The 16126-nt window shown below is 51.9% G+C and overlaps 1 protein-coding gene across 1 annotated transcript; it reads left to right on the top strand.

Moving 5' to 3' along the window:
- Nucleotides 1–10878: 10878 nt before the first annotated feature.
- Nucleotides 10879–15516, top strand: MYCN (MYCN proto-oncogene, bHLH transcription factor). The gene is made up of 2 exons (XM_047853100.1): nucleotides 10879–11782; nucleotides 14027–15516. Exons 1-2 carry the CDS (start codon nucleotides 10990–10992, stop codon nucleotides 14629–14631), a joined length of 1398 nt encoding a protein of 465 aa, XP_047709056.1. The 5' UTR covers nucleotides 10879–10989; the 3' UTR covers nucleotides 14632–15516.
- The last annotated feature ends 610 nt before the right edge of the window (nucleotides 15517–16126 follow it).

Genomic DNA, 16126 nt, shown 5'->3' with positions numbered 1-16126 from the left:
CGGCCGCTTAACCGACTGCGCCACCCGGGCGCCCCTGACCCGGGGTTTTAACAGAGCAGAATGAGGAAAAGGAGACAAGACACCCCATCTGGAACGGATGGCGGTGTTTGGGAAGTTTATTGAGGCGTCCAGCTCTGCCCAGAGAGCAGAAGTCTGGTGAGGTGTCGCAGGTAGGAGACGAGGAGACTTTGCCCCTCTGACAGCAGGATGAGGGCCCTGCGGGTCTGGCTGTCCTTGGCTCAGTCCTTGGCCCTGCGGGTGTGGCTGACCTTGGCAGTGCCGGGAGCAGGGACTGGAAGACCGCCCGCAGAGGGGGCAGACACTGTTGTCAGCTAATTCGGTGGGCCAGGGAGGGGAGTCGATTGGCAATCACCTTCCCTTCCCTGCAGCCCGGACTGTGAGAAATGAGTGTCACTTGGAGAGAAAGACGGTCTTCCTCGGGGCCCGAAGCAAACTCTGCAGAAAAGGTGACAGCTACCAGGACTCCTGACCTCAGGAGGCACTGGGGACCTCGCTTAGCTAATGTGTCCTCTAGAGGCGGTCCTGAACCTGCAGGCATGCCATTGTGAGGACGTCATAGCCAGTGGCTTCTCTCAGTGATCTCCTCATGAAAACGTCCACGTCGGGGCACCTGGGTGGCTCAGTCGGTTATGTGTCTGACTGTTGATTTCCGTTCAGGTCATGATCTCCTGGTTCCTGAGATCAAGCCCTGCGTTGGGTTCTGTGTTGAGGGCACAGAGCCCGCTTGGGATTCTCTCTCTCTGGCCCTCCCCTACTCACACGTGCTCTCTCTCTGTCAAAATAAGTAAATAAACTTTAAAAAAGAAAACGCATACATTCCTCTGTTGTGGAACTAAATGCACCACAGCCCCAAACCCCTCAAAGGAGAGTGGAGACAGCGGCAGCTTTTAACAGGAAGAAAGATGGCGTCCAGAAACTTCCGCTGGTTTCAGGAGAGAGTGCTGGGCTTTTGTTATTTGTGTGATTTGATTTCTCTAAAGGAGTGGCATTCAGTCTGGGTTTGAAAATCCTAAAGATGCCCAGAAGTACCTCTAGAGGGAGACAGAAGGAGGCTGAGAAGTTGGGGTTCAGGCTCTCCGATTCCCAATCCACCCCAGCCATTCCACTTCTATCTTATTTTTTAAAAACACTGGACTTCCTGTAAAAGTTATTTATTATTGCTGTTTTAATAAAGCTACTAAACCAACTGCTACAACCGAATTTGAAAACCGCAGGTCTGTTGCCTCACTTTTCCCAAGGACTCTGGCCTTGGCCTTCCATGCATGCGTAGCAGAGATCAGTCAGTTTTGCTTTGGGAGAGGAGAGAGAAATTCGTCCACTCATTCCATAAATATTTTTCGAGCACTTTGTTTGTGGCAAGTACGGCCATGATCATGAAAATCGAAAAGGTCTAGTAAGTGCCACCGTCGTCTTTGAGTCGATTGCAAATTTTGTGTCTGTGGCACGGAGAGTTCCTAGGAACAGTAGGAGTGTGGGCTCAGCGACAGGCCTGGGCTTCTCCCTGTGAATAGTTGGAGTCCTCGCAGATCTAGACACACAGATCCAGTTCTCTCCAAGATGCCTCTTTCTCTCCAGCTTATTTTCAGTACCTTCAGTTTGTGAGGACTCTTGGGTCCAGCCATGCTTTTTGGGTTTTCTCCCCCCACACTGTATTGCCCAACTGGTGGCCGTCTTAATCTAATGGGAAGTTTTAACGAGAAGTTTTGCGGCTTTGGTCTTGATATATTTTTTTTGCCCTGTTCTTTTTTCGTAAGTGGCTTCTTGTCTAATAAGAATGCTGTAATATGTAACGAGAACAACTACAACAAATAATAAGCCTTTGCTATATTAAGGCACTGAGATTTGTGGGTTGTTACTGCAGCATAGCCTCACCCATGCTGATTAATACAAATGCCATCCACACTTATCCCTCAGGCCAAGTCCTGTTTCTCATCCCATGGCTTAAATGTCTCCCAGTTTGTGAAGCCATCTTCCCCTCCCCAGGGTAGGGGCAAAAGCTCACTCCCCTGTGCACACAATATGTTACAGCACAAAGTAAGTTTTCCTGAATTTGTCTATGTCTTTGTCTATCACCCCCACCGGCTTGAGAGCAGAAGTTACAAATCATATATAAATGTTTGATGATAGACTAAATGAATGTAAGTACAGTGTTCAGAGATTTGCTTCTTCAAGTCTAGCACTTTAGTGCTCATTTCTGAGCTGCAAAGAAACAATCTGTCACTGTATAAGTGACAAGGTGCAATTGTCAAGCATCTGCCTGACAACTTGGGTTAGGTATGAAAGTTTGAAATCAAGGGGATTAGAAGAGAGAGTTTGTGCGATGTCTTTAGACACTAACAGCCAGTGCCCCGTGAGCGTTGCCGAACCAGACGGAAACCTTCCTTAGCAAGTGTCAGGGAAAATAGCACAGTCCTCCACACTGAAACAATTTGTTAGCATTTACAAGTTCCCGTTTTTCTGTATTTTAACTTCTAATTGGTTTCCTCTTTTGTGCTAAGAATGCCATCTGTCCCTTTGACAGGTTTTTGGATGTGATGCCACTTACCAGGAAATATGACCATCATAAATATTGTAAGATGATTCTAGCGTCCATCCCCAACAGCCCTGTCTTAGTAACTTCACACAGAATCCCACACTGTTCCTGGGTAGAGATTTTACCACTTTTCAAGCACTTGCTATGTTAAAATAAAGCTTTTCGCCCCCACAGTTCCTTGGAGTTCATAATACAATGCAAGGTAGCCTACTTGGTCTTAGTTTGATTGGGGATCTCACATCTGCTCTGTTGCAATAAAAAGGGTATTATTACCCCTATTAGTGGGTTAGAAAACGAGGCCGCTGAAAGGAGACTTGCCTAAGTTATAGCAACAATACGGTATCAGGATGTTAAACTTAATTTCGGAATCTAAACCCACTGCTCTATGGATATCATCTCTCCCTTAAGGAAGAGCAGGAATGGGACTCATTATTCCCATCTAATGAACCCGGAAAGGGAAGCCAAGAGATGCTGAATGGCCGATGTCAGATTCTTCAGCAAACAATTCACAACTCTAGACTTGAACCACTCATTTCCTGTGGTCTTGTGCTCCATTACTACCTTAGGCTACCTGGCTACCTTGGCTTTGCAGTACTTTCTTCCAAGTGCAAAGTCACCTAGGTCAAGGACAAGCTAAGGAGAGAGAGGGGGACCCACCCGGGGGTGGGGGTGGTTCTGGTTGGAGAAAGGAGCAGTAACTAGTCCCAGTACGTGAGAGGAGCAGCTCAACTGGGAACCCAAGTGCTGCGCTCTGTTGATGTAGGGCTAACCAAACTCTCCCATGCAGACTGGGGCAAGAATATGGATGCTACCCCGCTTAATCCTCATGAAAGGCCAATTGATTTTTTTTAATGTTTATTTATTTTTGAGACAGAGAGAGACAGAGCATGAACGGGGGAGGGTCAGAGAGAGAGAGAGAGGGAGACACAGAATCTGAAACAGGCTCCAGGCTCCGAGCTGTCAGCACAGAGCCCGACGCGGGGCTTGAACTCACGAGCCGCGAGATCATGACCTGAGCCGAAGTCGGACGCTCAACCAACTGAGCCACCCAGGCGCCCCATGAAAGGCCAATTTAAAGATGAAGACATTAAGGCTCAGAGTGGCTGTCTCGGTTACCTGATCCGGCAGAGCTCGCTGGCCTGTCTGGCTTCAGAGCTCGGTGCTTTCCACCATTCAAGGCAGCCAGCAGATACTATGCAAGGTGCAGGGATAATGTGGGCAAGGTTTCTTCCACTCAGGGACTGTTACCCTGGTGAGGGGAGTTACACATAACAGGACCCCCCGATAAAGAAAGCAAGTGGATTATGCAAGCTGGCGGCAGGCTGCATGCAATCAGCGGAGACTTGCAGGGGAGAGGCAGGATTGGGGAAAGATCAGCATTCCTTTCTGGAGTCTCTAGCTGATCTTTGAGGAGAGGATTTGAAGCAGAAAAGAAAGACTTTCTAGGCCAGAGGCAGCAGTTTCTGGAAATGGACAGATAGGGGCTTATCGCCGATCACTATTTACACACAAGGAAACCGAAAGGGCCCCCCCTCCCCCGGGGCAGATATTAAGGTGGACCTGGGTGGTCCTTGGAGCTATAGAGAGTGTCATCAGCATTGAAGGAAATTGAAATTAGCAAGAATCAGTGGGCAAATCAACCATTTATTATGTAATCACTTGAAGAGGAGGTCTGAAAAACGTAGTGGATGGTGGACACACCCAAATGAAGTCCCGGAGACTGGAAAGTAATTCCAGAGAAAGACGACCGGGGTGTGAAAGTCTGCTCCATCTGAGGGGCAATGCAAATGGATGCGCAGAGGGGGTGTGCAGTCAGGATTCCCTGCAGCCCTCCCAGGCTCCTGGGAAGACCGGGTTCCCCTCCGTGCAAACCCTTGAGTTTCCAGAGTGCCAGCCTACGGGCCTCACCCATCCCCAGGGTGCCTGGCCCTGAGCAACCTACCTGCCTCCCAGACAGCATTCCTGTCTTGCCTTTTTACACGGAGGAAACAGGTAAATGGGGATTTCAGTTCTACAGCAGCAATAGCACCTTCCTTCCACAAAGTTCTTTGCAGCTCGCGGAGCATTTTCATGCACCCCGGGTTTGCTCTTTCCCCAAGGCTCTGTAATATAGGAAGCCTGAGAGAAGGCTTCCTGGGGAGGGGGCTGTCTGAGCTGCCTCAAAACCAGGGAGAATGACAGTCTGTGAGGGGAGCGCAGGGCCTGTTGGATACTTCTCATTTTCTAAATCTGTCATTCAATTACTGGCATTCAATGAAGATCATTCTTGTTTTAAACACAATTATGCCAATAACACTCTCCACCCCAAAACCCTCTCATTGCTGGATCTCCAACTTTCCTCCAGCCTCAGAAGTAAAAAAAAAAAAAAAAAAATCTGTCTTGCCTTGGGCACGTGCAACATCGTGTACTTTAAATGGCTTTGGCTTGTTTGAGTTTAGTCCTAATTAAGCCACTGCCCATTTTGTCTCCTCTTGGTCTCCTTGAACCCCCTCTCAGCGGACTCAGTGTGGTACCAGTTTGGTCTGAAAGACTGCCAGCAAGCCTGGGAAACAAGAGAATTTCGGGACCGACTTTAGGCTTCAGGAGAGGATCCTTTACTCCTCCCCCCCCCCCCCAAAATGATTAGCTTCATGATTAGCTGTCCTGGGGAGTAACAAAATCTTTTTTTTTTTTTGAAAAAACAAAAACAAAAAACAAAAAATTAAACTGGCTCTTCATCCCACCGGTTTAAATACAAAACAGAACATAAAAGTAGGAGGAAAGTTTCTCCCTCTACCTGTCTGATTCCATTCTTCAAAATAAACCACTCTTAGCAACCTGCTGCACATTCCGCCCAATAACCGGTTGCGGGTTTGTGTTGACCCATCTAAGTGCCCGGATATGCAAGCTGCCAGGCACATTGACCCATACTTTGCTCATTTTCCTTCCTACACATGGATATTTCCTTAGCCGTTACCTATAGATCTATCTGATGCATTACTTTTAGTGACTGCCTATTATTCGACCATTCCCCTGTTGATGGGCATTGAGATTGTTTTCAGTGTTTTTGTTACGGGCAAAAATCCTGCAACACGCATCCTCGTGTACCTATTTTTGTTTGATTATGTCTTGTAAGATGGAAGAGTGGGATTGCTTTTACTCTCGGGGCTGGAACATCAGCCCTGGAGGAGAGGCCCCCACCCCCTCCTCAGCCTTGCCAACACTTGGGCCAATCTGCTAGACCAAAAAATGTTAATCTCCTTGAGATTTCATTTGCATTTCCCTGACTACTAGTGAAGCTGAGCATCTTTTCATATGTTTATGAACAATTTGCATTTCCTATTCAGTGAATTACCTACTCTTATCCTGGACTCTTACTACTATCTGGCTGTTTTTCCTATTCAATGTGTAGGAGCTCTTTGAATACACGGGATATACTTTTTTCTCTTATAGACGAGGCAAGTATTTTCTGTCACACTGTAGTCTTTTGACTTCGTTCAGGGTGCACTTTAACTATCCATTTTAATTTTTATTGGTAGTCAAATATAGTCAATTTTTCCTTCCTTGTTTCTGGGCTGTCTCAGAAAATACTCCAATCTTTATTTTCTTCTTATACTTTTATAGTCTTTTTTCTATTTAAATCTTCAATGCAGGCTTTTCTTGCTTGCTTGTTTGTTTGTTTTTCTTCCCCCTTTGGTTTGGTTTTGTTGTTGGTGTTGTTGGTGTTGTTTGTTTGCTTTCTGTTTTGCGATTGGGTAAGGCAGAGATCTGGATTTCCTATATGCCAGATGAAGGGTCAGGGACTTAAGAGGATTTAACCAGCAATAAAATGACGCAATTTTTTGTTTCGGAGCGGGGAGAGACCCAGTGAAGTTATTAGGAGAAACTGTGGTCCCTGAAGCTGGACCCAGAGGAGACTCTTAACTTGTGATCAGGAAAAAAATATCTCGACCTTGTGGAGCTCCTAGTCAGTCGTGAGGCTGGACCCTTGTGAATGTGTGTGGGGTTTGTTTTGTTTTTAATGAAGGGATTTACAGGCCAAAACATTGTCCTCCCTCAAAAATCTCCTTATTTGTAAACCCAATCCTGTGTATCACTCTGTGCAATCCGTCGGTCCACTTTAGAAGTGTGTCTGGCTGAGTCCACGGTGAGGTTTGTGACTCATCTGTGCCCTGACTTGGGACAGAATAGATGCATGCTGAAGCAAACCCTGTCTTCGAGGCCATCTGAAGATTTTATTTAATGTGCGTCCACACAGCCTGAGAGCATCGCAACATTTGAAAAATTCTCTACGAGCAGGCTAGGAAGCAGCAGCGGCAAGGTTTCTGGGCGGACAAAGTCTTTTATCTTTCCACTTGCAAATGAAGGCACCAATAAATACTTGTTGAATTTTATCATTCTGTTAACCTTCAAATTCAGACTTGTCAGTAATTACTGGTTTGCATTAAAAGGAGGAGATAGAGATTGAGGTCCTGGAAGGATACCTGATTTGCTGGGTCTCTTGTCTCCTTGTCCCCTCTTTTTCTGTTTGTTTGGGTTTTTTTTTTTTTTCCATTCTTTTTTAAGTCAAGGGAGAAAGACAAATGGCCTGCTGAAGGGCACACCTCTGGTGAGAGAGGACAAAGGTAGGACTTTTAAACGTAGTAAAGGGGGGCCATCTTGGCCTATTTTAACTGTCCTCTCATTTTGGTAAAATGGTAGGGCAGGCGATTCTGAGTGCTTTTTCTGGGCACTGTGGCTGCTGGGGGCCCGAAGAAAGTTCTCGAGTGACACTCATGTTTCTCTCCTACTGTTGCCAATACACGGAAACTATATTGGAAGAGGTGGCCACCTTAGGACTCATTCTGGGATCTCTGCCTTTGAACAGATCATCAAGGACTTACTGTAGTCAGGTATTACCGTAGACAGGTAATTTGCTTTGCCTCTGACAAGGCCTGTCCTTCAAGGAGCTCACAGGTCTAGTGAGGGAGGCACAGCCCGTCGCCCCCACCTGCAGCCCCCCGAGGGAAGTGGGCATTAAACAAACATTCCCAGGCATATATAATTACAAATGGCAGTAAGTGCTCTGGAGGAAAATCCAGAATGCTTGCAGAGAATACAGCAGGGGGGGCTTGGTTTAGATTAGGGGGTTAGGGAAAAGCAGACGTGGGGGTGGGAAAGGCTTTTGCAAAGGTGAGGTGTTTTACACACGTGAAGGAAATAATAATAGAGGTGCCTGGAAGGGGCAGCCCATCCTCATTCATGGGCCACTTCCTAGAACTCTGGGAATTCGCCTCTCTCCCCAGAATTATGTAGGCATCCAGGGTAAGGGTGGGAAGGGCCTTCACAAATGCTAATATGTGTGCATTTTAGGGGCTGTCCCCTGACCCCCGCATCCTCAGCCGTGGTTAGTTTGAACGCTGAGGTGAATGGCCGGGATGAGTCGCATCTCCAGTTTGGGAAAAGGGAGACCGAGAAGGTTTGCCACTCCAATCAGGGGGCCAGGTTCCCCCACCCCAAAACCACCCAGGGAATGCTTTCCAAGGGAAAATTCCACCTCATGAGGTATTTGGTTGTGAAGAGGGCTGCCCAGGGGATCCGGGTTTTTCCTGGGGAGTTTTGGGGTAGCGGCAATGATCTCTGATTCCCCGTCTCCCCCAAACACCTGTACGATAGCTTGACCAGAATGAAGTGAGGATTTGACCATGGCGGTGGGATGAGAGGGTAATGCTGCCGGATGGGGGGGGGGGGGGTCTCCATTTCCCTGGAAACCTCATCTGGTACTACCTGTACCTGCAGACGCTCACTAGGTGCTGGGCACTGTTCTAAGCTCCTTTAGAACGCTCATTCTCAAAACAACCCTGTGACATAAGCGCCATTACCAACTCCCAATTTCACAAATGAGGGAACTGAGGCACAAAGGAGCCAAGTAGCCACAGCAGCCTTTCTTTTTGTCTCCAACAATTTGCAGTCAAGGGTTTTGAGCCAGGAGGTTTGGTCTCCAGGAGGTGGGGACCCGTACTTCTATGTGAACCTCATCAGCCTCCCCATAATTCGGGAAAATACTAGCTTTGCAAAAGCTAATTTGGGAGCCCGTGGGGGCAGGTCTTAACTCTCTTTTCCCTCGGAAGCCGCCCCGCGCCGCCACCCCCTGCGCAGTGGGGAGGGCTGGTGACAGTGCCGGGGGGGGGGGGGGGGGGGGGGGGCGGCGGGGTGGCCCTACTCCAGCCCCGAAGACCAGACCCAGCAACTCCGCTTTCTTCTCGGTCTCCGCGAGGTGTCGCCTTCGGCCGAAGAAACCACAGCGGCGCCACCCTCGTAGCCTGAAGTTATTTATTTATTTTCAAACAAGGGGGGCGCCCCTCTCCTTTCAATTCAAAACTAGAAACATCCTGCGGTCTCGTTCCTAAATGGGCGCGTCCTCCTCCTCCCATTTTGCACCCTCGGTCTAGCCTCCCTTCGAGATTACACGAGCAACCCCACCGCCAGGCCTTGCTCGACGTTGGCGTCGCGCTCAGCCGAACACAAACGCAGGCAGGGCGGGGGCTGGGATCGGAGCCTCGGCTCCCCCACCCCCGCCCCCCCCATCCCCCAGTACACACCCCCGGAGCCCTCCGGAAAGAAATATTTTAATGCCAAGCAACTGCCAGGCCCACAGGGTGGGTGCTGCATTGCACCGCTCGGCGCGCAGCTGGTTCGCAGAGTGCACCGGGTGCAAGCCCGGGGGTCTAAAAGCGAGGGAGGAGCACACCCCGGGCTTTCCCAGCTTTGCAGCCTCCTCTCTGCAAAGAAGAAAAGCGAGTGGCTTTTGGCGCGAAAGCCTTGGCGCCTCCCCTGATTTTTATGGAAATCAAGAGGGCGGGGTAAAGCCGCTTTCCTCTGCCTTTCTCCCTCCCCCTTGTCTGTGCCGCAGCCCCCTTCTCTCCCCGCCCCCCGGGTGTGTCAGATTTTTCAGTTAATAATATCCCCCGAGCTTCAAAGCGCAGCCAGTGACAGTCATCTGTCTGGACGCGCTGGGTGGATGCGGGGGGCTCCTGGGAACTGGGTTGGAGCCGAGCTAGCGCTAGCCAGGCGCAAGCGCGCACAGACTGCAACCACCCGAGGACCACCACCCCCAGGCCACCCGGAGACCCCCGCGCAGAATCGCCTCTGGATCCCCGGCAGCCGGCGGGAGGTAAGGAGCTGGGGTTGCAAACTGCCCGGCGGCCCCCGGGTGGCGAGCGCGGCGGGAAGGCAAGCCCCGGACGGGATTGCGGCTCGCGCACAGGGCGCTCGAGTATCCTCGGGGGACTGTTGCTGCTTCCGAAACAAAACCATCTCGGGGTTTTCCCTGAAAAGCCAGTTCCAGCCCCGAAGGCACCCCGGGTGGAAGAGACCCGCCCTAATCCTTTTTACAGCCTTTGCCAGGAGGGGTGTAATGGCTTCATCGAAAAGAATTTCGCCCTTCTCTAGAACATTTATCCGTGTTTGAGCTGACGGAGAGCGGGTGCGCCTCGACCCCGAAGCTGGGGTTCCCCAAAGGGTGCCCCTGGAGGAAGAAGAGAGGGGGGTTAGGGCGAGGCCGCCGCGGTGGTAATCTGGGTCACGACTGCTCCAGCCCCGAGGAGACGCGGCTCTCCCGGGGACCCTGCACCATTCCCGGGAACTGGGGTTCAGGCTCTCCCCTCTCCCAGGAAGAGGACGTTGTGGGGGGTTTGTAAGAGTGGGGGTGGGGTTAGAGAGGTTCAAAATAAGCTATTGGCAGGACTCTGCTTGCAGCGGATGGATTGCTGAGGGGCGTCTGTTCTAATGGGGGGGGGGGAGGGGGTTTGGGTGCCCGTCGTTGGGTCTCAGTCGAGAGAAAGGCGTTTTCCCTTTGCAAAGTTTCCTAAATCCCCCCGCTACCTTTTGCACTCCCGAGGTTGCAATTTTACAAAGGAGGGACTGAGGGTACTCCAGATCATCTGGCCGGTAGCTGGGTTGGAGCCTCCGGCTTCCTTTGAGCAGCTGGACCTACATGGTGCAACTGGGTTGTCGGGGAGCTGGAGAGAGCTAGGATTCTGCAGCCTTGAGCGGCCCCCTCCCCCAGGCACTGCCGAGTGTGAATGAAATGGCAGTTTCCAAAGTTGCAGAGCCACACCACCACCCCCCGCATCTGCATGCCCCCTCCCACCCCCTGTCGTAGACAGCTTGTACACAAAAGGAGGGAGGGAGAGAGCGAGAGCCAGAACTTCCTCCACCTTCGGGGGCACCAGGCAGAGTGGGGGGCTTGCAGGGGAGACTGACGAGCCGGGTGAGAGGGGGCGCCCACTGCCCCCCCCCCCCACACACACATTAGGCTTCGCTTGCCAACTCTCTCCTGGTGTGTCTGTCGGTTGCAGTGTCGGAGATTGGCGCGGGCCCCCGCCCTCCGCGCCCCCCACGGGAAGGAAGCACCCCCCTAACTAAAAGGAGCGGAGCGGAAAGAAGCCCTCATTCGCCGGCCAGGAGGCGAGCCGATGCCGAGCTGCACCGCGTCCACCATGCCGGGGATGATCTGCAAGAACCCAGACCTTGAGTTTGACTCGCTGCAACCCTGCTTCTACCCGGACGAAGATGACTTCTACTTCGGCGGCCCCGACTCGACGCCCCCGGGGGAGGACATCTGGAAGAAGTTCGAGCTGCTGCCCACGCCCCCGCTGTCGCCCAGCCGTGCCTTCCCGGAGCACAGCCCCGAGCCCCCGAACTGGGCCACCGAGATGTTGCTGCCCGAGGCCGACCTGTGGGGTAATCCGGCCGAAGAGGACGCGTTCGGCCTGGGGGGCCTGAGCGGCCTCACCCCCAACCCGGTCATCCTCCAGGACTGCATGTGGAGCGGCTTCTCGGCCCGCGAAAAGCTGGAGCGCGCCGTGAGCGAGAAGCTGCAGCACGGCCGCGGGCCGCCCGCCGCCGGGCCCGCAGCCCCGGCCCCGGGAGCGGGCGCCACCAGCCCTGCCGGCCGCGGGCACTGCGCGGCGGCGGGGGCGGGTCGCGCCGGGGCCGCCCTGCCCGCCGAGCTCGCCCACCCGGCCGCCGAGTGCGTGGATCCCGCCGTCGTCTTCCCCTTCCCGGTGAACAAGCGCGAGCCCGCGCCAGCCGCCCCGGCCGGTGCCCCGGCGGCGGCGGCGGGCGCCGCGGTCGCGTCGGGGGCGAGTGCCGCAGCCTCGGCCGGAGCCCCGGTTGCCGTCCCCCCGCGCCCCGGAGGCCGCCCGGCCAGTGGCGGTGACCACAAGGCCCTCAGCACCTCCGGAGAAGACACCCTGAGCGACTCAGGTAAAGACCGTGCCGGGGGCCGGCCGCCTCCCTGGGGTCCCGGAGCGGGAGTCGCGCGATCCCTTTGTTACTGTCCATGGGGTTTGACTGGGGGGGGGGGGGGGGGAGCGTATTTTGGAGGTAGTGCTGGTGGCAGAGGGCCGGTTTCCTCCAAGCCGAGCCCCCCCAGGATAAGGAGAAGAGGGGGAGCGAAAGCTGCCAAGAGGGTGTTCCCCTAAGTCTCACCTTCACCGAAGTGCCTGCCACCCTCTGCGGGAGCCTGACTCTATCACTGGACCCCACCCGTCCCCCACCTCTCCGGTGCGGCCGGTCCAAGGGATAAAATTAGGAAAAGTTGGGTGGCTAAAGCTGGGTGGGAGTGGAGAGGCGCGCTGGGTGCGTTTTCTGGGCAGAAACCTGTTAGCACCAGGGTGGAAAGGGACTGCCTCCCAGGTCCGGAGGGCAGGCGCGGGGAGAAGACACAAAGGCGGTGCAAAAATCCTATGTAGGGCGCAGGAAGGTAGAGGGAGGTTGCACAGATGGCTACTACCAGTTTTATTTATTTATTTTTTTCAAGCCTCGGTAGTCTTCCCCGCCCTCGGTGGGTGGTGGGCTATTTGCTCCTGGTCCGTGGCCAGCAGGCGGCGATATGCTGGCTGGCAGGCGGGCCAAGGATCTGAAAGGCTGGGGGGGGGGGGGGGGGGACCGCCTCCCCCCTCCATTCAGCAGCTGGTGGCAAGTAAAGCCACGGTTGTGTACATTCTCAAGGGGCTGCCTCTGCATGGCGTGCAGTGAGCACCGGGTCCAGTTTTGTCTCTGGCCAGAATGCCAGATCTTTGAGTTATTTTGTGACCCAGTGCCCTTCAAGGTGAGGGCGGGCATTTAGGCCCTCCAGAATGTACACACCCTGGGAGAGCACCCACGGATTGGTTCCATTGTGTGCCTCTGTCTGCCTTAAACTGAAGGGTTGGGTTAAAACCCAGACTTTGCCTGGAACTCTGGAGGTAAAAAGAACTCTGTCCAAACACTTGAATAGCCCTTGTCCCGGCCGCAGGGAGCTGGGGGCCCCTTGGATCTTGAAAACCCAAGTGTTTTCAGAATGCAGGTGGATAAAAAAGCCCAAATTTCCTTGAGGGCCGAGGACGGATTCATCTAAGGCTCCTGGAAGGAAACTTGGTGATAAGCCTCCAGTTTGAATCGGGTCTGTCCCTTTAATGTCTGTGCCTTGACAGCTCTCGGTGAGGGAGCACTTCCTTCCAACAGCTGTCTTCTTGGCAGAAAACCAAAACATTGGCTTAAAGGGACCCACAGACTGGAACAGCCTCACATTTCGGCTTTAGAACAAATCCCACAATTGTTCAGCTTTCCGGCCCCCTTCAGATCAAGCAGAAGATGTGTTTTGATTTTCATGCTTTCATTTTAAACAATAATTTTCTATCCCGGTGAGGGAGTAAAGGAGGAGAGAGGGGGAAGTGTAGACACGATGCTACATGTTTTTGTTGCTGTTATTGCCCGGGACGTTGCGAAGCGGCGCCCCGCCCCCACTTGGGGTTTTAGAGTTCCTGTGGATTCTGACTCTGTAGTTAAGATTTGGTCTTTGTTAGATGAACACCTGCTTACCGATACAGAACTCAGGTTCATGGCAGGCGGGTTATTTTTCGGCCTTCGTTAGTAAAAGTGCCCCTTCAAGCTTAAGGACTTGAAATCCAACCCAACTGTGTGTCACTTGCTAGACGATGCTCCTAAAATGGGGATCCCCAATTCTTAAGCGTGGAGAGAGAAATACGAGTGAGTCTTTGGGACAAACTAATAATGACGATCAAAGCTTACCATTTGCGGAGCATCCGTCTGCTAGGCTCTGGTCTCCACGTAGTACCTGTCCAACTCCAGAACCCTGTGGTGTTCTCCCCATTTCAAAGCTGAAGAGATAGAGGCTCCGGAAGGTGAAGTAACTTGCCCGGGGTCCCACAACTGGTGTGCGATGGGAGTCGGGATTCTGCCTGACCCCAAAGCCCAGGTTTATATTTCTGCCACCGGCTAAAGTCTGAGTGTGGGGGCTGAAAAAAAGTCCAGCGGTGTGGGGGAGGGGGGAACTCCCGGATGTATCTAATTTCGAGAACCACCGTGCAGTGCCGTCCACATCCGTGTGGATGGATCCACGATGATTGCGCACTGGGCCGGAGCCTGACGTGAGAGCCTCTCCGTGGACCTCAGGGTAGCCCCTCTTGTGTCTCCCCAAGAGAATGACTCCCCTCTCGTTCTTAGATGATGAAGATGACGAAGAGGAAGACGAGGAGGAGGAAATTGACGTGGTGACCGTGGAGAAGCGAAGGTCCTCCTCCAACAGCAAGGCCGTCACGACCTTCACCATCACCGTGCGGCCCAAGAACGCAGCCCCGGGCCCGGGGAGGGCCCAGTCCGGGGAGCTGATTCTCAAGCGCTGCGTCCCCATCCACCAGCAGCACAACTACGCCGCCCCCTCCCCCTACGTGGAGAGCGAGGACGTGCCGCCCCAGAAGAAGATCAAGAGCGAAGCATCGCCCCGCCCCCTCAAGAGCGTCATCCCCCCGAAGGCTAAGAGCTTGAGTCCCCGCAACTCTGACTCGGAGGACAGCGAGCGCCGCCGGAACCACAACATTCTGGAACGCCAGCGCCGCAATGACCTGCGGTCCAGCTTCCTGACGCTCAGGGACCACGTGCCAGAGCTGGTGAAGAACGAGAAGGCCGCCAAGGTGGTCATTTTGAAAAAAGCCACCGAGTACGTCCACTCCCTCCAGGCCGAGGAGCATCAGCTTTTGCTGGAGAAGGAGAAGTTGCAGGCAAGACAGCAGCAGTTGCTAAAGAAAATTGAACACGCTCGGACTTGCTAAACGTTTCTCGAAACTGGACAGTCACTCTGCCACTTTGCACATTTTGATTTTTTTTTTTTTTTAAAACAAACATTGTGTTGACATTAAGAATGTGGGTTTACTTTCAAATCGGTCCCCCTCCCCGTCGAGTTTGGATCTGGGTGGGGAGCAGGACATGTGGGGTTCTGCCGGGACCTCGGGAGAGGGCCCGCATGATGGGATGCTGGGTGGCCCTTGCAGTTTTCCTCCGTGTCACCTCCGAGACCGCGGTCGAAGTTCGTGACAGTTGGGAGCCTCTGGGCTGTTGAAGTCACCTTGTTTGTTCCAAGTTTCCAAACAACGGAAAGTCATTCCTTCTTTTTTAAAATGGTGCTTAAGTTCCAGCAGATGGTCACGTAAGGGGTTTGCCATTTGATAACCCCTGGGGAACATTTCTGTAAATACCATTGACACACCCGCCTTTTGTATACGTCCTGGGTAATGAGAGGTGGCTTTTGCGGCCAGTATTAGACTGGAAGTTCATACCTAAGTACTGTAATACCTCAATGTTTGAGGAGCATGTTTTGTATACAAATATATTGTTAATCTCTGTTATGTACTGTACTAATTCTTACACTGCCTGTATACTTTAGTATGATGCTGATACATAACTAAATTTGATACTTATATTTTCGTATGAAAATGAGTTGTGAAAGTTTTGAGTAGATATTACTTTATCACTTTTTGAACTAAGAAACTTTTGTAAAGAAATTTACTATATATATATGCCTTTTTCCTAGCCTGTTTCTTCCTGTTAATGTATTTGTTCATGTTTGGTTCATAGAACTGGGTAAATGCAAAGTTCTGTGTTTAAGTTCTTCAAAATGTATATATTTAGTGCTGCATCTTATAGCACTTTGAAATACCTCATGTTTATGAAAATAAATAGCAATGAAATGATGCAGCTTTTTTTTTTCCCCCCCTTAGTAGCACTAGTTAAGCTCTGTCCCTTAAACACAAATAGTCCACGCGTTGTAGAGAGAACTGAGGTTAGGGACGTAAAGGCATTTGTTCCAGTTTATGCAGAATGGAGACGTCATTTGTGACCATGTGTTATAACTCCTAGCATTCAATAATTCACTAAACACTTTCATTTATGTTTCGTAGAATTAAGTGGGGACACCAGACTTGTTCAACCGTTTAGAGCGAGAAGTATACTTAACACACGCAGGATTGTGAAACTTGGCTATGTCGGTACTATTTGTTTCATTGGCGGATGGCTTTATAAGCTCATGTAGTTTGTCTCCAGGACTGTGTTCTTCAAAATTCACTAGGATTTGAGGTTGTACGTTAGGCATTGTAGCAGAATAAAAGAGGAAGTTGGTTCCTTCCCTGAAGGAACATTCAATCTGATGCGCAAAAGGAACTCCTGGGGCAGAAGTTGTGTGGTCCAGATCAAGTGCCCATGTTCCTTCTGGAGAGACACCGGGGCATGTGTAGCTCTGTTGGCTTCACACAGGTATGAAGGAGGACAAGC

Source organism: Prionailurus viverrinus, chromosome A3, assembly GCF_022837055.1.
Source record: "Prionailurus viverrinus isolate Anna chromosome A3, UM_Priviv_1.0, whole genome shotgun sequence".
Taxonomy (NCBI): Eukaryota; Metazoa; Chordata; class Mammalia; order Carnivora; family Felidae; genus Prionailurus; species Prionailurus viverrinus.
This window is presented reverse-complemented; position numbering and strand designations above follow the sequence as displayed.